Source organism: Bombina bombina, chromosome 2, assembly GCF_027579735.1.
Source record: "Bombina bombina isolate aBomBom1 chromosome 2, aBomBom1.pri, whole genome shotgun sequence".
Lineage (NCBI taxonomy): Eukaryota > Metazoa > Chordata > Amphibia > Anura > Bombinatoridae > Bombina > Bombina bombina.
In genome coordinates, this window is record NC_069500.1 from 912,611,115 (window position 1) to 912,632,446 (window position 21,332).

Below are 21,332 nucleotides of genomic sequence, written 5' to 3' on the forward strand. Positions count from 1 at the left end.
GCGAAGTGGTCCTCCAGACGGGCAGAAGTCTTCATCCAGACGGCATCTTCTATCTTCATCCATCCGGTGCAGAGCTGGTCCATCTTCAAGACATCCGACGTGGAGCATCCTCTTCATCCGACGGCTCTTCTGGAATGAAGGTTCCTTTAAATGACGTCATCCAAGATCTCTCCAGTATTAAACATGGTACTGCCAGAACTCCATTGGTACAACACTTCACTCAGATGCACAACAAAAATGCTCAGATTATGACTTAATTTCTGGCTGTAACCCCTTTCCTTATTTTAAACTTAGGGTATAGTCCTATCGGCCCCATCCCTCTTTCTCCCCTCTCCCCCCCAAAAAAACCTCCCAACCCCCCCCAATCCCCTCCCCCTTATCCCTCTCCTTTTCCCTTTCTCTTTCCCCAACCCTTCGCTCCCCCCCTTCCTCCTCCCTCCTCCCCCTAATAACCACATACCAGATTTATATGTAGTGTTGCTGTAGTAATTTATTTGAAAATACTGTTTATTAGAAATGTAATGCATTATTTAACAAATATTTGATGAAACGTTGTTTCTCTCAATGTAAGGCTAATTCTTTACACATAGGAGTTTAAGTTTCATTTACTGTTACATAAGAATCATATTTTAAGCCGAAGTAAGTTTACGGTATAATGCAGTTATGTTTTATGTTTCATGATGTTACTATTCACTTTTGAATTTGCCACAAATGTATACATTGTATCATCATATGTCACACTTTTATTATGAATTTAGGTATTATATATATACATTTTGGGTCTATGTATTTTCGCTTTAAGGCGCTCGCTACTTTGTGTACACTAAGGTGTCAATAAAAACTTTTGTCCAATAGGAGGCAGCTTGTGGTTTTAAAAGGTATTTCAAGTTTGTATGTTTATCAGCTTAGATTACGGCTCCCCGCCGAAATGCGTCAGCTGTTTGCTGACCTCCTTACTATTCATTTGGCCTGGTATCCTGGCTTTTTAAGAGTTTCTAATAAATGTATTATTTTTAAGCTTATACTCCTGGCTGGTGCTCCGTTATTTTGTGCCTATACTACGTCTGACCTACCATAGTGAGCACAGCCGTTGAGGAAACTTGGGTCCTTGAAATTTGCTCCAAGCGATGGATTATAGGAGCTGACCCGATACAGACCAATTACGTAGGAGCGGGACCCTCACACCCCTGTCGGTATCATCTGAGAAGTTACCACATTGGTTGGCTATTGATCGATGGGAAGATCCGTTCCACCATCTGGCCATTCACAGAGGATCTACTCAGGCGCGCCCCCAGTGACACCAGAGGTATTTGAAGCACGGAAGCGTAGGTGTGAGAGGATTCACACAGCGTCCCGGCAGGGCATTAGATGCAAGATGAAACAGTGCAGAAATTGAGTGAACCCTGATAGTCTGCTTCTAAACACGTCTGTTGAACTACAACAGGAGGGGTAAGCTGTTATGCTTTTCTGACTTAGCCTCATTTTCTATGGACAGCTGGTTGTTTGGTCTGTTTGTGAACAATACCTTTGGATGAACTTTGTCAGCATTTATATTAGGAGAGACCCTCTTGTGTTGTTGAATCATATAGTATCATGACTGATGAATTATGACTGACTGTGCGGCATATTGTATCATGATCTCTGTGTGGCATATTGTATCATGACTGATGTATTATGACTGACTGTGGGCATATTGTATCATGATCTCTATGTGGCATATTGTATCATGACTGACTGTGTGTACATATTGTATCATGATCTCTGTGTAGCATATTGTATCATGACTGATCTCTGTGTGGCATATTGTATCATGACTGACTGTGGGCATATTGTATCATGATCTCTATGTGGCATATTGTATCATGACTAACTGTGTGTACATATTGTATCATGATCTCTGTGTGGCATATTGTATCATGGCTGACTGTGTGTACATATTGAATCATGATCTCTGTGTGACATATTGTATTATGATCTCTGTGTGGCATATTATATCACAACTGACTGTGTGTACATATTGTATCATGATAACTGTGTGCATATTATATCATGACTGACTGTGTGTCATATTGTATCATGACTGATGTATTATGACTGACTGTGTGGCATATTGTTTCATGATCTCTGTGTGGCATATTGTATCATGACTGATGTATTATGACTGACTGTGTGGCATATTGTATCATGATCTCTGTGTGGCATATTGTATCATGACTGATTGTGTATACATATTGTATCATGATCTCTGTGTGGCATATTGAATCATAACGGACTGTGTGTACATATTGTATCATGATCTCTGTGTGGCATATTGTATCATGACTGACTGTGTGTTCATATTGTATCATGATCTCTGTGTGGTATATTGTATCATGACTGACTGTGTGTACATATTGTATCATGATCTCTGTGTGGCATATTGTATCATAACGGACTGTGTGTACATAGTGTATCATGATCTCTGTGTGGCATATTGTATCATAACGGACTGTGTGTACATATTGTATCATGATCTCTGTGTGGCATATTGTATCATAACGGACTGTGTACATAGTGTATCATGATCTCTGTGTGGCATATTGTATCATAACGGACTGTGTGTACATATTGTATCATGATCTCTGTGTGGCATATTGTATCATAACGGACTGTGTGTACATATTGTATCATGATCTCTGTGTGGCATATTGTATCATAACGTACTGTGTGTACAAATTGTATCATGATCACTGTGTGGCATATTGCATCATGATCACTGTGTGGCATATTGTACCATGATCTTTGTGTGGCATATTGTATCATGATCACTGTGTGGCATATTGTACCATGATCTCTGTGTGGCATGCTTCACCCAGAAAGGGATGAGTGATTTACTGATTTCTCACTGATTGTGATCATAAGGGCACATGATTATTATTTACGGTGCCAGCAATAAAATGAGGTATCAAACCCTATAGCAGGTATAATTCTACACCTTATTCCTACATGTATACTTGTATATTCCCCTTTACTATCATTGCTTTATGTAGTAAAAAAGCACTACCTTGCAAATTCACGGCAGCTGGTACTTCTGAGGTCTGTGGTGCAACAATAATGAAACGTTACGTGAGCCCATAGCATCCCCTGAGAAATGCCACTGCTGCATGAGGAGATCAAGAAACTTAAAAAGCATAGAAGGGAAACCATCTTGTTTTTAGTATAACTTTTTTTAAGGTATTTCTAGAAGAACTTTATTGTCATTGCGCAATTCCAATATTTAATTGTAGCTTTGCAAATGTATATTATACCAATAAATAATTTCTGTAACATTCTGTGCTTCTTTTTTATTTTATTATTTATAAGGTACACACATTCATGAGTATACGTCCTCTCATTTTTGGACTTTTATGATAGAATATCTCTGTGAATTAATCTTTGACATGGTTTTGAATATTAAATTCACTTGTAGATTTATGTATTTTATTGTTAAAATGTTTGCTTGGACTAATAGCACACATAAAATAATATACAGAGACAAGCATGTGTTTTCTGTCTGGGTTTCATATGCATCTAATTATAGCGTGTTTCCCTGCTACTAGCCATGATTAAAATAGAAAGAGGATTAATCTGTTCCTTGATGAACTAAAGTGAACCAGTTTATATTGCACTTCATATATGGGCCTCTAGTTATCAAGCCGTCGACTTTCTTGCATTCGACGGCACCAATTGTTTAACCCCTAAACTGCCACTCCCGTAGCCCACCGCCACCTACATTATATTTATTAACCCCTAATCTGCTCCCCCTACACCGCCGCCACTATAATAAACATATTAAACTCCTAAACCTAAGTCTAACCCTAACCCTAACACCCACTAACTTAAATATAATTAAAATAATCTAAATAAATATTACTATAATTAACTAAATAATTCCTATTTAAAACTAGATACTTACCTATAAAATAAACCCTAAGATAGCTACAATATAACTAATAGTTACATTGTAGCTAGCTTAGGATTTATTTTTATTTCACAGGCAACTTTGTATTTATTTTAACTAGGTAGAATAGTTACTAAATAGTTATTAACTATTTAATAGCTACCTAGTTAAAATAAGTACAAATTTACCTGTAAAATAAAACCAAACCTAAGTTACAATTACACCTAACACTAGACTATATTAAAAATAATTAAATAAATTAACTACAATTAAATACAATTAAATACAATAAAATAAAATAAACTAAAGTACAAAAAACAAACAAACACTAAATTACAGAAAATAAAAAAATAATGACATGAATTTTAAACTAATTACACCTAATCGAATCCCCCTAATAAAATAAAAAAGCCTCCTAAAATAATAAAAATCCCTACCTACACTAAATTACAAATAGCCCTTAAAAAGGCTTTTTGCGGGGCATTGTCCCAAAATAATCAGCTCTTTTACCTGTAAAAAAATACAATACCCCCCCAAATTAAAACATACCACCCACACACCCAAACCTACTCTAAAACCCACCCAATTCCCCCTTAAAAAAAACCTAACACTAATCCCTTGAAGATCACCCTACCTTGAGCCGTCTTCACCCAGCCAGGCACAAGTGGTCCTCCAGAGGGGCAGAAGTCTTCATCCGATTCGGGCAGAAAAGGACCTCCAGACGGGCAGAAGACTTCATCCAGGCGGCATCTTCTATCTTCATCCATCCGGAGCGGGTCCATCTTCAAGCCAGCCGATGCGGAGCATACTCTTCTTCCGACGATTCCAGACGAATGAAGGTTCCTTTAAATGACGTCATCCAAGTGGTGATAGGATTCTATCAGCCAATCGGAATTAAGGTAGGAAAAATCCTATTGGCTGATGCAATCAACCAATAGGATTGAGCTTGCATTCTATTGGCTGATTGGGTAAAAGAGCTGATTACTTTGGGGCAATGCCCTGCAAAAGGCCCTTTTAAGGGCTATTTGTAATATAGTATAGGGTAGGAATTTTTATTATTTTGGGGGCTTTTTCTATTTTATTAGGGGGATTAGATTAGGTGTAATTAGTTTAAAAAATTGTAATTATTTTATTTTTTTCTGTAATTTAGTGGGGGTTTTTTTTGGTACTTAAGTTTATTTTATTTCATTGTAATTAGTTTTATTTAATTGTAGTTAATTTATTTAATTATTTTATAGTGTAGTGTTAGGTGTAATTGTAACTTAGGTTAGGTTTTATTTTACAGGTAAATTTGTATTTATTTTAACTAGGAAGTTATTAAATAGTTAATAACTATTTAATAACTATTGTACCTAGTTAAAATAAATACAAAGTTGCCTGTAAAATAAAATTAAACCCTGAGATAGCTACAATGTAATTATTAGTTATATTGTAGCTATCGTAGGGTTTATTTTATAGGTAAGTATTTAGTATTAAATAGGAATTATTTATTTAATTGTAGTAATATTTATTTAGAGTTATTTAAATTATATTTAAGTTATTGGGTGTTAGGTTTAGGGTTAGGTTTAGGGGTTAATATGTTTATTATAGTGGTGGCGGTGTAGGGGGGCAGATTAGGGGTTAATAAATATAATGTAGGTGGCGGCAGGGTCTGGGAGCAGCGGTTTAGGGCTTAATATATTTATTAGAGTTGCGGCGGGGTCCGGGAGCGGCGGTTTAGGGGTTAATAATTATAATGTAGGTGGCGGCGGTGTAGGGGGGAAGATTAGGGGTGTTTAGATGCGGGGTACATGTTAGGGTGTTAGGTGTAGACATTTACCATAGGAATCAATGGGATATCGGGCAGCAGCGAACATGAGCTTTCGCTGATGTCAGACTCCCATTGATTCCTATGGCAAAACCAGGTACGCTGGGACGGAAAAGTGGCGAGCGTACCTGGTAGTTCTTTGATAACTTCCAAAAGTAGTCAGATTGTGCCGAACTTGCGTTCGGAACATCTGGAGTGACGTAACCATCAATCTGTGTCGGACTGAGTCCAGCGGATCGTATGTTACGTCACTATATTCTACTTTTGCCGGTCTGTAGGGTTTGATAACTACGGCGAATCAGGCTCGACACAAATACGCTGCGGAATTCCAGCATATTTGCGGTTGACAGCTTGATAAATAGAGGCCATAACCTCAGAGGTAATGTTAACAATGTTCATTAAGAGCAGACACTGTATTTTTGGTATTACTGCCGACTGCAAACATTCAATAAATACTGGATCTGGTATCTTTTTTTGTCCATTTATATTATTTAGCATTATTATAATTAATATTTTGAAATATGTAAGATCAAGAACTACAAAGAAATTAAATTTCACACTGAAAAAACTGTTGGTGTAAAAGTTGTCTAATTCACTATCCCATAGTGTACAGTATTTCCAATGTATTCAGAATATTTTTAACATTAGTTGTTCCTGAACTACTTGTATAATAGATAAGTCTGTGCTGTCCTGAGAATAAACAGTATGATTCAGCAGCACTACAAGAAATGGAATACCGCCCACAGCTTCATGCCAACAAGGACAGTACGAAGAGAATAAATAAATGGGCTGATTAAAGGTTTGGTTTATGAGCATTCAAGTTAAACACAGTATAATATCTGGTGCTTTCCTTACACTCGGGGCTCACAGTGGGGATGGAAGCGGTATGTGAGCAGGCAATTTAAAGGGACATTCTAATAAAAAATGTGTTAGATAATATAATTACCACTCTGTGGAGGTTAAAGGAATATGAAAGAGTGCTTCTTTAGTAAATAAAAAATATGTTAAATTAAAGTAAGCATAACATGAAACACATTGTGTTAAAAAGAGCAAACAACTTACTTGTTTCCTTGCTAAATGAACACTTAGAAATACTCATCGTAGCCGATGCCTACAGCTAAATAGGGGAGCTAATATTACAAAACTTAAGATCTGCTGTCACATGATTTTTGCAGTCCTCTACTGAGAATTAACAATAAACTGACTGTTGCTAGAGAAGATTTCCCCTAGCAACCATTCAAAGGAAAAACTGCTTCTTTGCATTCCTGTAGAGACCACAGCCCCCTTGTGTGGCAGTAACAGGAATTATCAGACCCTTCACAAATAAACTAAAAAAAAAAAAAAAAAGAAAGAAAAGGTAAATTATTTTAAAATGATGAATAATAATAAGCCACTGCATAGTGTTTTTCTTTATTACAACAATAAAACAGGCTGTTTTATATCCCTTTAAACACATTTGGGCCTATTTAAGAACGTGCGAGTGGACATGATAGGATATTGCGGATCATGTCCGCTGCACATCGATAAATGCCGACAGCATACGCTCTCAGCATTTATCATTGCACCAGCAGTTCTGGTGAACTGCTGGTGCAATACCGCCCCCTGCAGATTCGCGGCCAATTCGCAGCTAGCAGGGGGTGTCAATCAACCCGATCATATTGGATCGGGTTGATTTCCGGTGATGACTGTCCGCCACCTCAAAGCAGGCAGACAGGTTATGTAGCAGCGGTCTTTAGACCGCTGCTTCATAACTTGTGTTTCTGGCGAACCTGAAGGCTCGCTAGAAACACGGGGCTTCAAGCTCCATACGGAGCTTGATAAATAGGCCCCTATGTGTGCGCTATAAATATTGCAGAACCGTTCTAAGATTATCACGCAATATGATATTAAAAGTTCATGGTAAAACAGAATTACCAGAGAATGTTTAGCGCAGCCGACATATCTTTAGTGCTTTTATACTTGCAATGAATATCGTTTTAAGTCTCATTTGCTTGTTTGTTTTAGAAATGGAAAATGAGATCATCTCCCTCCACCCATATTTAGTCTAACTCTGTTCTAATCATCTGTCTAATTTTGCCCCATTATTGAATTCACCTCTTCTGCTGAAATTGTTTAAAAATAAAATGTCATACGAATTTGAATGGCTCCTCTGAGAACAGTTGATTTGGCATATGTGTCTTCATCAGAGATAATAGTTTTTTATTCTTATGTGAACAAGTAAAAAAGATAATATAAGTATGAGGCATCTTGAGATTTCAGATAGTTACAGCTATAGTCACTTCAAACAGACTAAAAAAATCATGGTACACTCACCTGATTTTCCAATATGCTGCTCCTCCAAACACCAGTAAGACAACAATAATAACGATAATTGTAATGGCAGCGACACTTCCTGTGTAGAGAGGCATAAAAGATACCATTGTCAATACCACCTATATGAATTAATTCAAATTCTTAAATTGGTGCTAAAAAAAATATCATACAATATCATAAATTAGCACTAGTTAAATATGTTAAAAATATTTCTAAATGAAAATGGGTTACCTTAAAGCTATATAAATTGATACTGAAATTAACAGGAAGTGCATGTTTGTGCACAACACATCCCTAGGGAAAGATTGCTAATTGGTTGACAAGGGCAACTTCCACAATTCCATTGGTGGACAGTAGTGGTATATTTAGTATTTGTGCTGCCTTAGGTACTGGTCCCAATAACTGTCCACCCTCAACAATTTTAGTTCTTATTTGTCAGAGGCCATGTACGTATAGAACAGGTATGGACCACCAGGGGCAACTAGATATAATTGATTCTGTTAAAAGTAATAATAAATTAAACATTTGGAGAGTATATTAGTTGGACTGAAATGCCATATAACTTGTTTTGCTAATTCCTGGATGGACAGCAAGAAAGAAAAAAATTAGCACTATATATTAACAAAAACACATTTTATAATGTCTTCTTTTAGATACAACAAAGCTAAAAAAAATATTTAACTGTACCTTTCACTGTGCTACTGAAATTAATTTTATGGATTGCACTTTCTTAAAATAAAAATAGTTTGCAGCATTTACAGTTAATATCTGTACCTTGAAACAAGAACCTAATCAGACTCTGGGCTTTATTTACAAAAACCCTCTACAGTGAAACCAGTTAGTATAATATAACCCTGGTTCATGGCTCCTAACAGCTATATAAATCGCATGTCGTATGCAAAAGTTTAGGCACCCCTGACAAATTCCATGATTTTCATTTATAAATAATTGGGTGTTTGGATCAGCAATTTCATTTTGATCTATCAAATAACTGAAGGACACATTAATATTTCAGTAGTGAAATGAGGTTTATTGGATTAACAGAAAATGTTCAATATGCATCAAAACAAAATTAGACAGGTGCATACATTTGGGCACCCAACAGAAATATTGCAATAATATTTAGTAGAGCCTCCTTTAGCAGAAATAACAGCCTCTAGACGCTTCCTATAGCATGTAATGAGTGTCTGAATTCTGGATGAAGGTAGTTTGGACCATTCCTCCTTGCAAAACATCTCCAGTTTAGTTAGGTTTGATGGTTGCCAAGCATGGACAGCCTGCTTCAAATCACCCCACAAATTTTCAATGATATTCAGGTCTGGGGACTGGGATGGCCATTCCAGAACCTTGTACTTGTTCCTCTGCATAAATGCCAGAGTAGATATTGAGAAGTGTTTTGGGTTGTTGTCTTGTTGAAATATCCAGCCCCGGCGTAACTTCAACTTTGTGACTAATTCCTCAACATTATTCTCAAGTATCTGCTGATATTGAGAGGAATCCATGCAACCCTCAACTTTAACAAGATTCCCAGTACTGGCACTGGCCACACAGCCCCACAGCATGATGGAACATCCACCAAATTTCACTGTGGGTAGCAAGTGTTTGTCTTGGAACACTGTGTTCTTTTGCCCCCATGCATAATGCTCCTTGTTATGACCAAATAACTCAATCTTTGTTTCATCAGTCCAGAGCACCTTCTTCCAAAATGAAGCTGGCTTGTCCAAATGTGCATTTGCATAACTCAAGCGAAGTGTTTGTGGCGTGTGTGCAGAAAAGGCTTCTTCCGCATCACTCTCCCATACAGCTTCTCCTTGTATTTTACTTGTCCTGCCACTTCTGGCCTTAACAAGAACTGTGCCTGTGGTTTTCCATTTCCTCCCTATGCTCTTCACAGTGGACACTGACAGCTTAAATCTCTGTGATAGCTTTTTGTAGCATTCCCCAAAATCATAATGTTGAACAATCTTTGTTTTCAGGCCATTTGAGAGTTGTTTTGAGGCCCCCATGTTGCCACTCTTCAGAGGACAGTCAAAGAGAACAACAACTCGCAATTGGCCACCTTAAATATATTTTCTCATGATTGGATGCACTTGTCTATGAAGTTCAAGGCTTAATGGGCTCACCAAACCAAGTGCGAGTTCCAATTAATCAGTGCTAGGTAGATATAATTATTCCAATCAACAAAATGACAAGATCAAAATGAAATTGCTGATCCAAACACCCAATTATTTATAAATGAAAATCATGGAAATTGTCAGGGGTGCCTAAACTTATATATACAGTATGTGTGTGTGTGGGTATGTATGTATATATATATATATATATATATATCCCCTTAACGACATGCGCTGTACAGGGTATGTCTTGCACAAACTGGTCTTTAAAGACCAGCGACGTACCCTGTACGACATTGGGGATTAAAGCGGCTGGAAGCGATCCTAATCGCTTCCAGCCTCTTTACGGTTATTGCAGTGATGCCTCGATATCGAGGCATCCTGCAATAACATTTTCCAACCATCCGATGCAGAGAGAGCCACTCTGTGGCCCTCTCTGCACCGGCATCAATGGCCGCAATCGATGGTGGGTGGGAGCCAACGTGGGAGGCGGGTGGGCGGCCATCGATGGAAGTGGGAGAAAGGGGGGGGGGGGGAACAACACAAAATGATAATTGTAAGGGATCTGGGATTGGGTGGTGGTTGGTCTATGGGGGGGGGGAAGCTACACTACAGAAAAAAAAAGAAGGTATTTTATTCTAAACTGGGTACTGGCAGTCAGCTGCCAGTACCCAAGATGGCTCCCAGTAAGATAGAGGGGGAGGGTTAGAGAGCTGTTTGGGGGGGATCAGGGAGGTTGGGGGCTAAGGCTACACAGCAGCATATGTAAATATGCTATACAATTTTTTTTAAAAAATATATCTTTTATTTTAGTACTGGCAGACTTTCTGCCAGTACTTAAGATGGCGGGGACAATTGTGGGATGGGGAGGGAAGAGGGCTGTTTGGGAGAGATCCTGGGGTGTGATGTGTCAGGTGGAAGGCTGAACTCTACGCTAAAGCTAAAATTAACCCTGCAAGCTCCCTACAAGCTACCTAATTAACCCCTGCACTGCTGGGCATAATACATGTTTGGTGCGCAGCGGCATTTAGCAGCCTTATAATTACCAAAAAGCAATGCCAAAGCCATATATGTCTGCTATTTCTGAACAAAGGGGATCCCAGAGAAGCATTTACAATCATTATGCCATACTTACAAAAGTTGTTTGTAAATAATTTCAGTGAGAAACCTAAAATTGTGAAAAATTTTACGTTTTTTTTTTAATTTGATCGCATTTAGCAGTGAAATGGTAGCATGAAATATACCAAGATGGGCCTAGATCAATACTTGGGGTTGTCTACTACACTACACTAAAGCTAAAATTAACCCTAGACGCTCCCTACATGCTCCCTGATTAACCCCTTCACTGCTGGGCATAATACACGTGTGGTGCGCAGTGGCATTTAGCGGCCTTCTAATTACCAAAAAGCAACGCCAAAGTCATATATGTCTTCTATTTCTGAACAAAGGGGATCCCAGAGAAGCATTTACAACCATTTATGCCATAATTGCACAAGTTGTTTGTAAATAATTTCAGTGAGAAACCTAAAGTTTGTGAAAATATTTGTGAAAAAGTGAACATTTTTTTTTATTTGATCGCATTTGGCGGTGAAATGGTGGCATGAAATATACCAAAATGGGCCTAGATCAATACTTTGGGTTGTCTTCTAAAAAAAAATATAGACATGTCAAGGAATATTCAGGGATTCCTGAAAGATATCAGTGTCCCAATGTAACTAGCGCTAATTTGAAAAAAAGTGGTTTGGAAATAGCAAAGTGCTACTTGTATTTATTGCCCTATAACTTGCAAAAAAAGCAAAGAACGTTTAAACATTGGGTATTTCTAAACTCAGGAAAAAATTTAGAAACTATTTAGCATGGGTGTTTTTTGGTGGTTGTAGATGTGTAACAGATTTTGGTGATCAAAGTTAGAAAAAGTGTGTTTTTTTCCATTTTTCCCTCATATTTTATCATTTTGTTTTAATAGTAAATGATAAAGTATGATGAAAACAATGGTATCTTCAGAAAGTCCATTTAATGGCGAGAAAAACGGTATATAATATGTGTGGGTACAGTAAATGAGTAAGAGGAAAATTACAGCTAAACACAAACACAGCAGAAATGTAAAAATAGCCCTGGTCCTTCAGGGAAAGAAATTGAAAAATGGCCTTGTCCTTAAGGGGATATATATATTTATTTATATGCTCCAGCAGGTAAATAAAAATATCCCACACAACTAAATTAAAAGCATAAAATGAAGAGTTAGATCTACCATTTGGACAGGATAAGCCAAGTTGCCAACCAAAGTGTGTGTGTCTCTCTGCCAGTCAAAGGGTTGAGTATGAATTGAAGAAAATTATATTTAGCTTCTTTATAGTCAATAATTTCCTTTGTTGCAAAGATAGAGTAGACATATTTATCCTGTCTGCCTTATATACATATCGAGATTTTGTATGATTATGATAATGTCGCTAAAGAGAAAAATACACAACCTGAATAATAAATACTTAACACATATTTTTGCCATATAATCTTTCCTTCACATCTACTTAAAAACATATAGGCCTCACCCCTTGTTCGCACTATTTATTAGACTGCAGTTGAAGAAGAGGTCAGGCAAGTTTAGAAGTCTCATAATCATTATCTCATCTAAGAAGACAGAAATGTGAACTGCTTTGTAAGGGATGTTTTGTAAGTAATCCTACTAGGTCAACGCACCAATGTTACTTTCTAGCACGTTATTTTCAGACTAAAAGAATGTATGTGATGTTTATTTTGGCAACAATCTAATGACTCAGGCATTGGTGAAAGTGCAACAGACAATGCTTACACAACATACAGATGTACAGAAGGGTTTGCCCAACCTAAGGCCTAGGGGGCACAATGTGCCCTTCCAATGTGTCTTAATTCATCATCCCCCAGAATTCATCTTCCTTTATGCAAAATGTTCCTCTTCTATGCAGCCTCCATTTATTTCTTCTCAATATATGTACAATAAATATATATTTCATTTTTTGTCACTTAGCTTAATAAATTAATTCTTCTAGGAAGCAAATATCAAACTAATTTAATTTCTAAAATGTGTTAACTGGCTCAAGGTGTAAAAAATGCAGTGTGGTTTGGTTCCTCATATGAAAATACAGGGACAGTAAAAATGTAAACATTCATCATTTAAGATAGAGTATGTAGTTTTAAACAACTTTCCAATTTACTTCTGTTATCAATTTTGCTTAGTTCTCTTGATATCCTTTGTTAATGCGTAATCCTAGTTGAGCTCAGGAGCGTGCACGTGTCTTAAAGGGACAGTCTAGGCCAAAATAAACTTTCATGATTCAGATAGAGCATGTAATTTTAAACAATTTTCCAATTTACTTTTATCACCAATTTTGCTTTGTTCTCTTGGTATTCTTAGTTGAAAGCTTAACCTAGGAGGTTCATATGCTAATTTCTTAGACCTTGAAGGCCACCTCTTTTCAGAATGCATTTTAACAGTTTTTCACCACTAGAGGGTGTTAGTTCACGTATTTCATATAGATAACACTGTGCTCGTGCACGTATAGTTAACTGGGAGCAGGCACTGATTGGCTAAACTGCAAGTCTGTCAAAAGACCTGAAATAAAGGGGCAGTTTGCAGAGGCTTAGATACAAGATAATCACAGAAGTTAAAAGTATATTATTATAACTGTGTTGGTTATGCAAAACTGGGGAATGGGTAATAAAGGGATTATCTATCTTTTAAAACAATAACAATTAGACTGTCCCTTTAAGCCATCTGGCCGCAGTGTTTGCAACATTGTTTATAGCAGTCTTATACATAGTTGCAAATACCAATAGAACAAAGCAAATTAAAAAATAGAGGTACATTGTTTAAAATTGTGCAATAATATTACATGAGGTTGTGCAAAGAAAACACACCCTGCTCTATTGATCGTGCTACACTTATAATCTAGCTCTATGTTGCTTTAACTTTTATAGCCTTATTTCATTGGACAAATAATAGATGTGCGACTTAATGGAGTGTAAGTTGAATTTCTTACAATCAACATACATTAAAGGGACACTGAACCCAATTTCTTTTGTGATTCAGATAGAGCATGCCATTTTAAGCAACTTTCTAATTTACTCCTATTATCAATTTTTTCTTTATTCTCTTGGTATCTTTATTTGAAATGCAAGAATGTAAGTTTAGATGCCGGACCATTTTTGGTGAACAACCTGGGTTGTCCTTGCTGATTGGTGGATAAATTCATCCACCAATAAAAAAGTGCTGTCCTGAGTTCTAAACCAAGAAAAAAAAGCTTAGATGCCTTTTTTTTCAAATAAAGATAGCAAGAGAACGAAGAAAAAATTATAATAGGAGTAAATTAGAAAGTTGCTTAAAATTGCATGCTCTATTTGAATTACAAAAGAAACATTTTGGGTTCAGTGTCCCTTTAAATTGTCTACCAACCCCTTTTAATGTTCTTTGACATGTTCACATTTTCTTGCTAGCAATAATATCTACATACTTGACATAATGTCAGTCCCCAATACCTAAAAACTCAGGTAAGTTATAGCCTATTGATTCTTTCCCCTGCTCATGTCCGGTGGTTTTACCATGCACGCTCACCATCTTGAGCCAACAAAGACTTTGATATTTGAAGAGACATATAATGAATTTGAAATGTTCAGCAGTCCGTATAAAATTCAGTTGGAACCATTTTTTCAACACACTGACATTTGCAAAAATTCATCTGTGAAAAGTTATCAATAGTTTTGTCATAAATGTTCTTGTGCATAAGGTCTGCTAAGCATACACAGGTTTGGACTTTTGTTTAGAAAGACTTATGCATGTTTACAGCACTCTGAAAGTAATAACATTGGGTCTGGATTTCAAAATTGCATCACCTGACTATCACGGCAGGCACCCCACCTATATATACATAGGAACATAGTAGATGATGTTGAAAGAAGACAAACGTCTAATCGAGCTCAACCTATACAGATCTTACTTGATTTACAAGAAGAAGATCTAATTAAGCTTAAATTAATTCCATTAAAAAGGCAACCCATTTAGTACAATAAATCATATCCCTGAATTCTATTTCAGAAATGTATCTAAGCCCTTTTTAAATGTATCTAAGATATTGGCATTCACTACCTCCTTAGGCAATGAGTTCCACAATTTGATTGCTATTACAGTGAAACAACGTTTACATTGCTGGAGATTAAAGGGACAGTAAACACCATGAGATTTGTATATAAACTAAGGTAAAAGACCAAACTTTATTCCAAACTTGTTTGGTATGTTAAAAAAAGGTACACATCCTTACAAACCAAGACACAAACAAACACATGTAGACTAACAGGATACTTCTGACAGGTTTTGCATCCACTACAGGTGCTTAATCATAGACATGTTCTAAGTCTGTGTTCCTATACATACCCCATCCATTATCAATTAACCAATTAGTGCACAATAAAACCGGACCTAATGTGTCACAAGGGGAATACATACATGGGACACAAGTTATTAAGAATAACAGAACCTATACAAATAAACAATATATAATACAATGTATGGAAAAAATTAAACTACAATCTCTCTCTTGGTGGATATCTCACAGGTCTTTAATTCAAGTAGTTCCCTTTCTAAGGCCTTCATGGCTAGTAATTACAACAGATGCCAGTTTTTTAGGCTGGGTGTCTTTCTGGGGAAGTTGAAAGACGCAAGGAGTTTCGTCTCATCAGGAGGCGAGGTTACCAATCAGTTTGTTAGAACCTCAAGTGATTTTCAGGGCCCTTCAGAGTTGACCTCTTCTCAAGCAAGGGACCTATTTTCAGTCCAACAACATCACTGCAGTGGAATATATAAATCATTGGGGGGAACCAAGAGTTTCCTGGCAATGAGAGAGGTTTCTTGTATTCTTTCTTGGTGATAACCCAATCAGTGTATGATCTCGGCTATTCACATTCTGGGAGTCAACAATTGGGAAGCAGACTGTTTCAGTCATCAGACTTTTAATTTGGGGGAATGGTTTCTCATTCAAGAAGTTTTCAATTAGTATTAGTTGGGGGAGGCTAGAAATCAACATGATGGCCTCTCTTCTGAATCACAGCTCCTAAAGTATTGTAGCCACCAATCAGCAAGCAATACCCAGGGTGATTAACCAAAAATAAGCTGGCTCCTAAGCTTACATTCCTGCATTTCAAATAATGATACCAAGAGAAAAAAGAAAAATTGATAATAGGAGTAAACTAGAAAGTTGCTAAATCATGTGGGTTTGATTTCCCTTTAAGATGTATTAACATTAAACTATTAACCTGTTCTCCTGTAAAGGCAAAAATTAAGACTGAGGGGAATCAGGAAGTGGGAGGGGTTACATCTCTTGGTTTGTTGGGTAATCTTTGCCTGCCTCCTGGTGGAGTGGAGTTTAATCCCAAATGTCCAGGCTCGTGGACTCTCACCACCATGTGAAAGAAAGGCACATTAATCTTGTTTTGCCCACATAGCTACAACATATAAGCTAAACCAATTAAAATGCAACATTTTTTAAACAGAGTTAATAACAAACATAACGTGACAGGGCAAAAGCATGCTAGCAACAGCTATTTGTTATTACCTTGAATTATCACATTCCTTACACATTTTACTGCCAACTGCCATTGCTAGTCTAGAATGTATGACGTTTCTCAGTGCATGTCAGCAGCAGTCATTCCTATGTCAGGTAGCTTTGTATACTTATCAATAAAACAATATAAAATAAGATATCTTAGGACGTGCTTGTTTGGTGCTGTTTCCTTCCAGCGCTACACAACAGCACCCATCACCCCTCTGCTTGTCCTTTTATCAGTGAGTAATAAATATGATAACAATGCTGCTGTACTCTTAATGCAGATGACTTTGGTATGTGAGCTCCTTAGCTGAACACTGATCAGGAATATAAAGTTTGGGAGAGAAAGTGGGCGACTATATGTATCTATCTAATATCTATCTATCATTGCCGATTCGGACAAATTTGTTACATATGTTTCCAAAGTGAATGGTATTATCATCGACCTGTTTAATGTTTTTTAATTAACCTTATTTCATGTTTAGGCGTGTATAATAGCAAATAATTCATTAGACTGTAATCATGATAGCACATAAGCACTTTCTGTTTTAATACAAAAATTTAGATACATTTTATTCTTTTTACTTTTTAGAATTTACCCAGTGAGATAACAACGTACTAAAACCAACTTGTTTTATTCCTTAATCACTTTATTTATAACTCTAGAATCTCAAGCTTGTCAATCGATAAAACCAACAACTACAGAGAAAGATTTAAGAACACAACAGATATTGTAATGTACTGTAATCAGGGTTGGATTTATACACAAAAAGCCATAGAATATAGATTTCTCTAGGGACACAAACATAGCAAGAAAACGTTTGTGAAGCCTTCGGAATGATCTAGATTTTTGTATTAAAGAAAGATGATACTCAAAGAAATGTTCTCTTTTCCATCTAAAAGATAGTGTTTGACACTGTATTATGAGTTTTGATTTTTTAAACAAGGATGTTCCTGGACTACACAAGCTCAAAGGCCCAGACTACAAAGTGGAGTGCTATCGACAGCTTAGGGTGCAAACGCGCAGAAAAACGCACAATTTAGTATTTAAAGTCAATGGTAAAACAGATTTATAGAGAGACTAGACAATAAGCCTGCCCAGAGCGCAGTCTATATTTAAAAATTACAACCCCCCCAAGTTACAGTTACAAAAAATAAAAAAGTAAAAATACAGAAAAAATAAACAAAGCTATCCAAAATAATAAAATTAAACCTAAACTAATACCCCTATAAAAATAAAAACACCCCCTAATCTAATACTAAACTACCAATAGCCATTAAAAGGGCATTTTGTGTGGCATTGCCCTAATTTAAACAGCTCTTACCGATAAAAAATATTAAATCCCGGGGGCGGAGCTAGTCATGAACTGACATGGACGTTCCCTGTTGATGCTCCGTATTTGAGCTGGCATTAAGGGAGAATAACACAAGTCCAGAAATGTCCAGACTCACAGAAATGACTGAGAAGTGAGGGGAGGAACTGGGGAACAAAACCACATGTTTTTTTTTTATGCAAAGAAGAGCTGTTTATAGGCGAGATAGAGCCATTCATCACGTTGCGCCCCTGCTGCCTTGACTGGAAACCCTGCACCGGATAATATCTACATCGCAACCAGTCGGCTCAGTAAAGGATCAGAGTGGACAACGGAAGGACAGAAGAGTCTGTAGAGGCCAGCTGCGGGTAGACCGAGGGCATAGACACAGTATTTGTAAGCAAAATGAGCAGAAATAGAACCCCTTAAAACGCGCCCCTGCTGAGTTGTCCGGGAAACCCTGTGTATGTTTCTTAAGGCCTTGTTAAAAATTTACAGCATACTGGGCCCCTGCAATTCAGCTTGGCCACAGAGGGAACAAGGGGATATATACACAGACCCTTATAGATACGATAAGAGGTCTTACATATATTATCTACAGCTATTTAATAAGCACAACTATTGCACCCCTGCCAAACCGCAGCAGAAACCCCTATAGGCATACAGCATAGACAGACTCAGCGGCAGGAGGGATCTGCTTATCAGTACAGAGACATTCTATAAACAGAGGGCTATTGAATGGGCTATTTTAATATACCTCTGCTACAATTATAATGTCCTCAGCATAAGATCATCCATACACCTCTGATATAGCCTTGTTCCAGACCACTTTCACTACCAATTGGAAGAGATATTTCTCAAACTTTCCTCACTATGGCAACAAGGAGAGTCCCTAGGGCGGACAAGGGCACAAAACACCTACTACTACTAATTCAAAGATGAACACCTTTTTCAAAGCAATACAATCACGATCCGTGGATGAGGATGACACTTCACAATTGTCCCAAGAAGGGCAACAGGAAACAATACCTCCTGATGGGGAAACCCCTATAACTAAAGCTGATCTCAAGGAATTGCCGACCAAAGCAGACCTCTCTTCATTTTTTCAAAAAGTCAGTAAAATGTTGAAAGAGGGCATAACAGAAATAAAGAAAGATGTCGCTGATCTGGGAGGCAGGGTGGCCTATTTGGAAGAACTAGAAGAAGAGATTACATCCAATATGGACTTACTCAATAGGAAAATAGACACCCAAGAATCACAAATTGAATATCTACACTCCAAACTTGAAGATCTCGACAAAAGGGGTAGGAGACAAAATCTGCGCATTCGGGGTGTCTCTGAAAAAAATTACAAACGACAACCTCAACTCACATCTACAAAACATTTTCAAACAACTATTGAACAACCAGCAGCTACCAGACATGGCGGTAGATAGGGCGCACAGAGCATTAAGACCCATGCCACGTGAGGGTGAGCCCCCAAGAGATATAATTCTGAGATTTCACAGATACACTGATAAAGAAACAATATTGAATGCCACAAGAAAGCAACATTCACATTGGATGGGGACAAGCTTCAATTTTTCACAGATCTCAGCCCTATCACTTTGCAAAATCGCAAAGAAGCGAGATTCCTCATGCTTCATCTGAGAGATCACGGTCTAACCTACAGATGGGGGTACCCTTTCAGTTTGAAAGTCCTGAAGAATAATAAACTTGCAACATACCGTTCATTAGCGGATTTGGAACACTTCTGTCAAACACTGGGCATCCCTAAACCTACCCTTCCCTCTTTGGAGCCCTCAGATATCTCTGACCCACAAAGAAATCCAACACAACCAAAGCCTCAGCGTTTTCAATGGATAAAAGCGGCAAAGAAAAGATCCAGAGAGGATTCAACAAAACAACCGAAAGGGTCAGCAGATCTAGACCCCAGTTAAAGATGCATACAGAACTTACTAAACAAAACCTCTAGTAGCAAAGCCTGGTCATATGGTATTGTTTTTCTAAGCCGTCTCACAGCTGTTCCTTAAACTGAGATTAATGTTCATGGCGTTTCTTTGTCCTATGTCTCACAAGTATTTGAGAATGATTTATTATGTTGTGGTTTCCCCCCTTTCTCCCCATTAACCTTTTTTCTCTCCTTCACAGGTGCCTTCCAATCTTGAAAGGTTGAATTAATTCCCATATGAACCCCAGCATTGTTTGGGAATGTTTTACAGGGAATCTTAGTTGTAAATTGTTTATTGTTTTATGGTTTATTATCTGGTTTTGTTGTATTTGCCGAACTAATGATACTTTTGTATTTCTGACTTTCGATTTAGGATCGTGGGGTGGACATCGTCTACCCATATGGGATTGTAACTTCCATTCATTATCCTATCATAGGCAGAGGTGAGACTAAACAGCATTTTAGTAGCGCCTTATTCTTTGGGACCGTGACTGTTGATTGTAGACACTTCATGACTAAGCAGTACCATCGATGTAAGGTAATGAGGTATGCCCCACAACACAGGTACAGGTACACACCCTAAAGAAATTAGACTAATTTCTCAAAACTGTAAGGGCCTAAACTCCCCAACCAAAAGATCTATTGCACTCAATTGGGGTAGGAAAGAAAAAGCTAACATTATTTTTGTCCAGGAAACCCATTTTGTCATTAATAAGGAGCCTGCATTTAGATCTAGGGAATTCCCCACATCATTCCTCCACTCTAACACAAAGAAAAAGAACGGGGTGGGAATATTATTTCATAAAAACACACATTTCCAACTGTTGGAAAAGCTTGTGGATAGGGAAGGTCGCTATATAATACTAGTGGGCATGTTGTTTAATAGACCAGTCACTCTAGCCAACGTATATGCACCCAACACAGGTCAAGCTCACTTTCTGACATCAGTCAGTAATAAACTTCTAGAGATACAAAAAGGCACACTCCTTCTGGGGGGGACCTGGATATAGCATTGTTTCCAACCTTAGACTGTTCACAGGGCCACAGTGTCACTACAACCAAAACCAGGAACCTAATTATCAACATACTAAGAGGCCTCACCCTTTTGGACACCTGGCGCACACTCCACCCCACCACACGTAACTACTCATTTTATTCCAATCCAGCCAAATCATACTCACGCATAGACTATTGGTTTATTAACCATAGCAATATGCCACTAATATCAGAAGCTGACATATCACCAATAACATGGTCTGACCATTCCTCAATATCGATCACAATGACCTGGCCTTCGATACCTATACACCCGTTCCTCTGGAGACTAGATGAGGCTATGCTAC

General features: G+C 37.6%; 1 protein-coding gene across 1 annotated transcript in view; it reads right to left on the reverse strand.

The window, feature by feature from the left end:
* Nucleotides 1–21,332, reverse strand: part of PARM1 (prostate androgen-regulated mucin-like protein 1) — a 251,062-nt gene that overhangs the window by 18,016 nt on the left and 211,714 nt on the right. Inside the window, exon 3 of the mRNA XM_053703311.1 lies at nt 8,040–8,118. Within this exon, the coding sequence (XP_053559286.1) occupies nt 8,040–8,118 (79 nt within the window). The remainder of the gene's footprint in view (nt 1–8,039; nt 8,119–21,332) is intronic.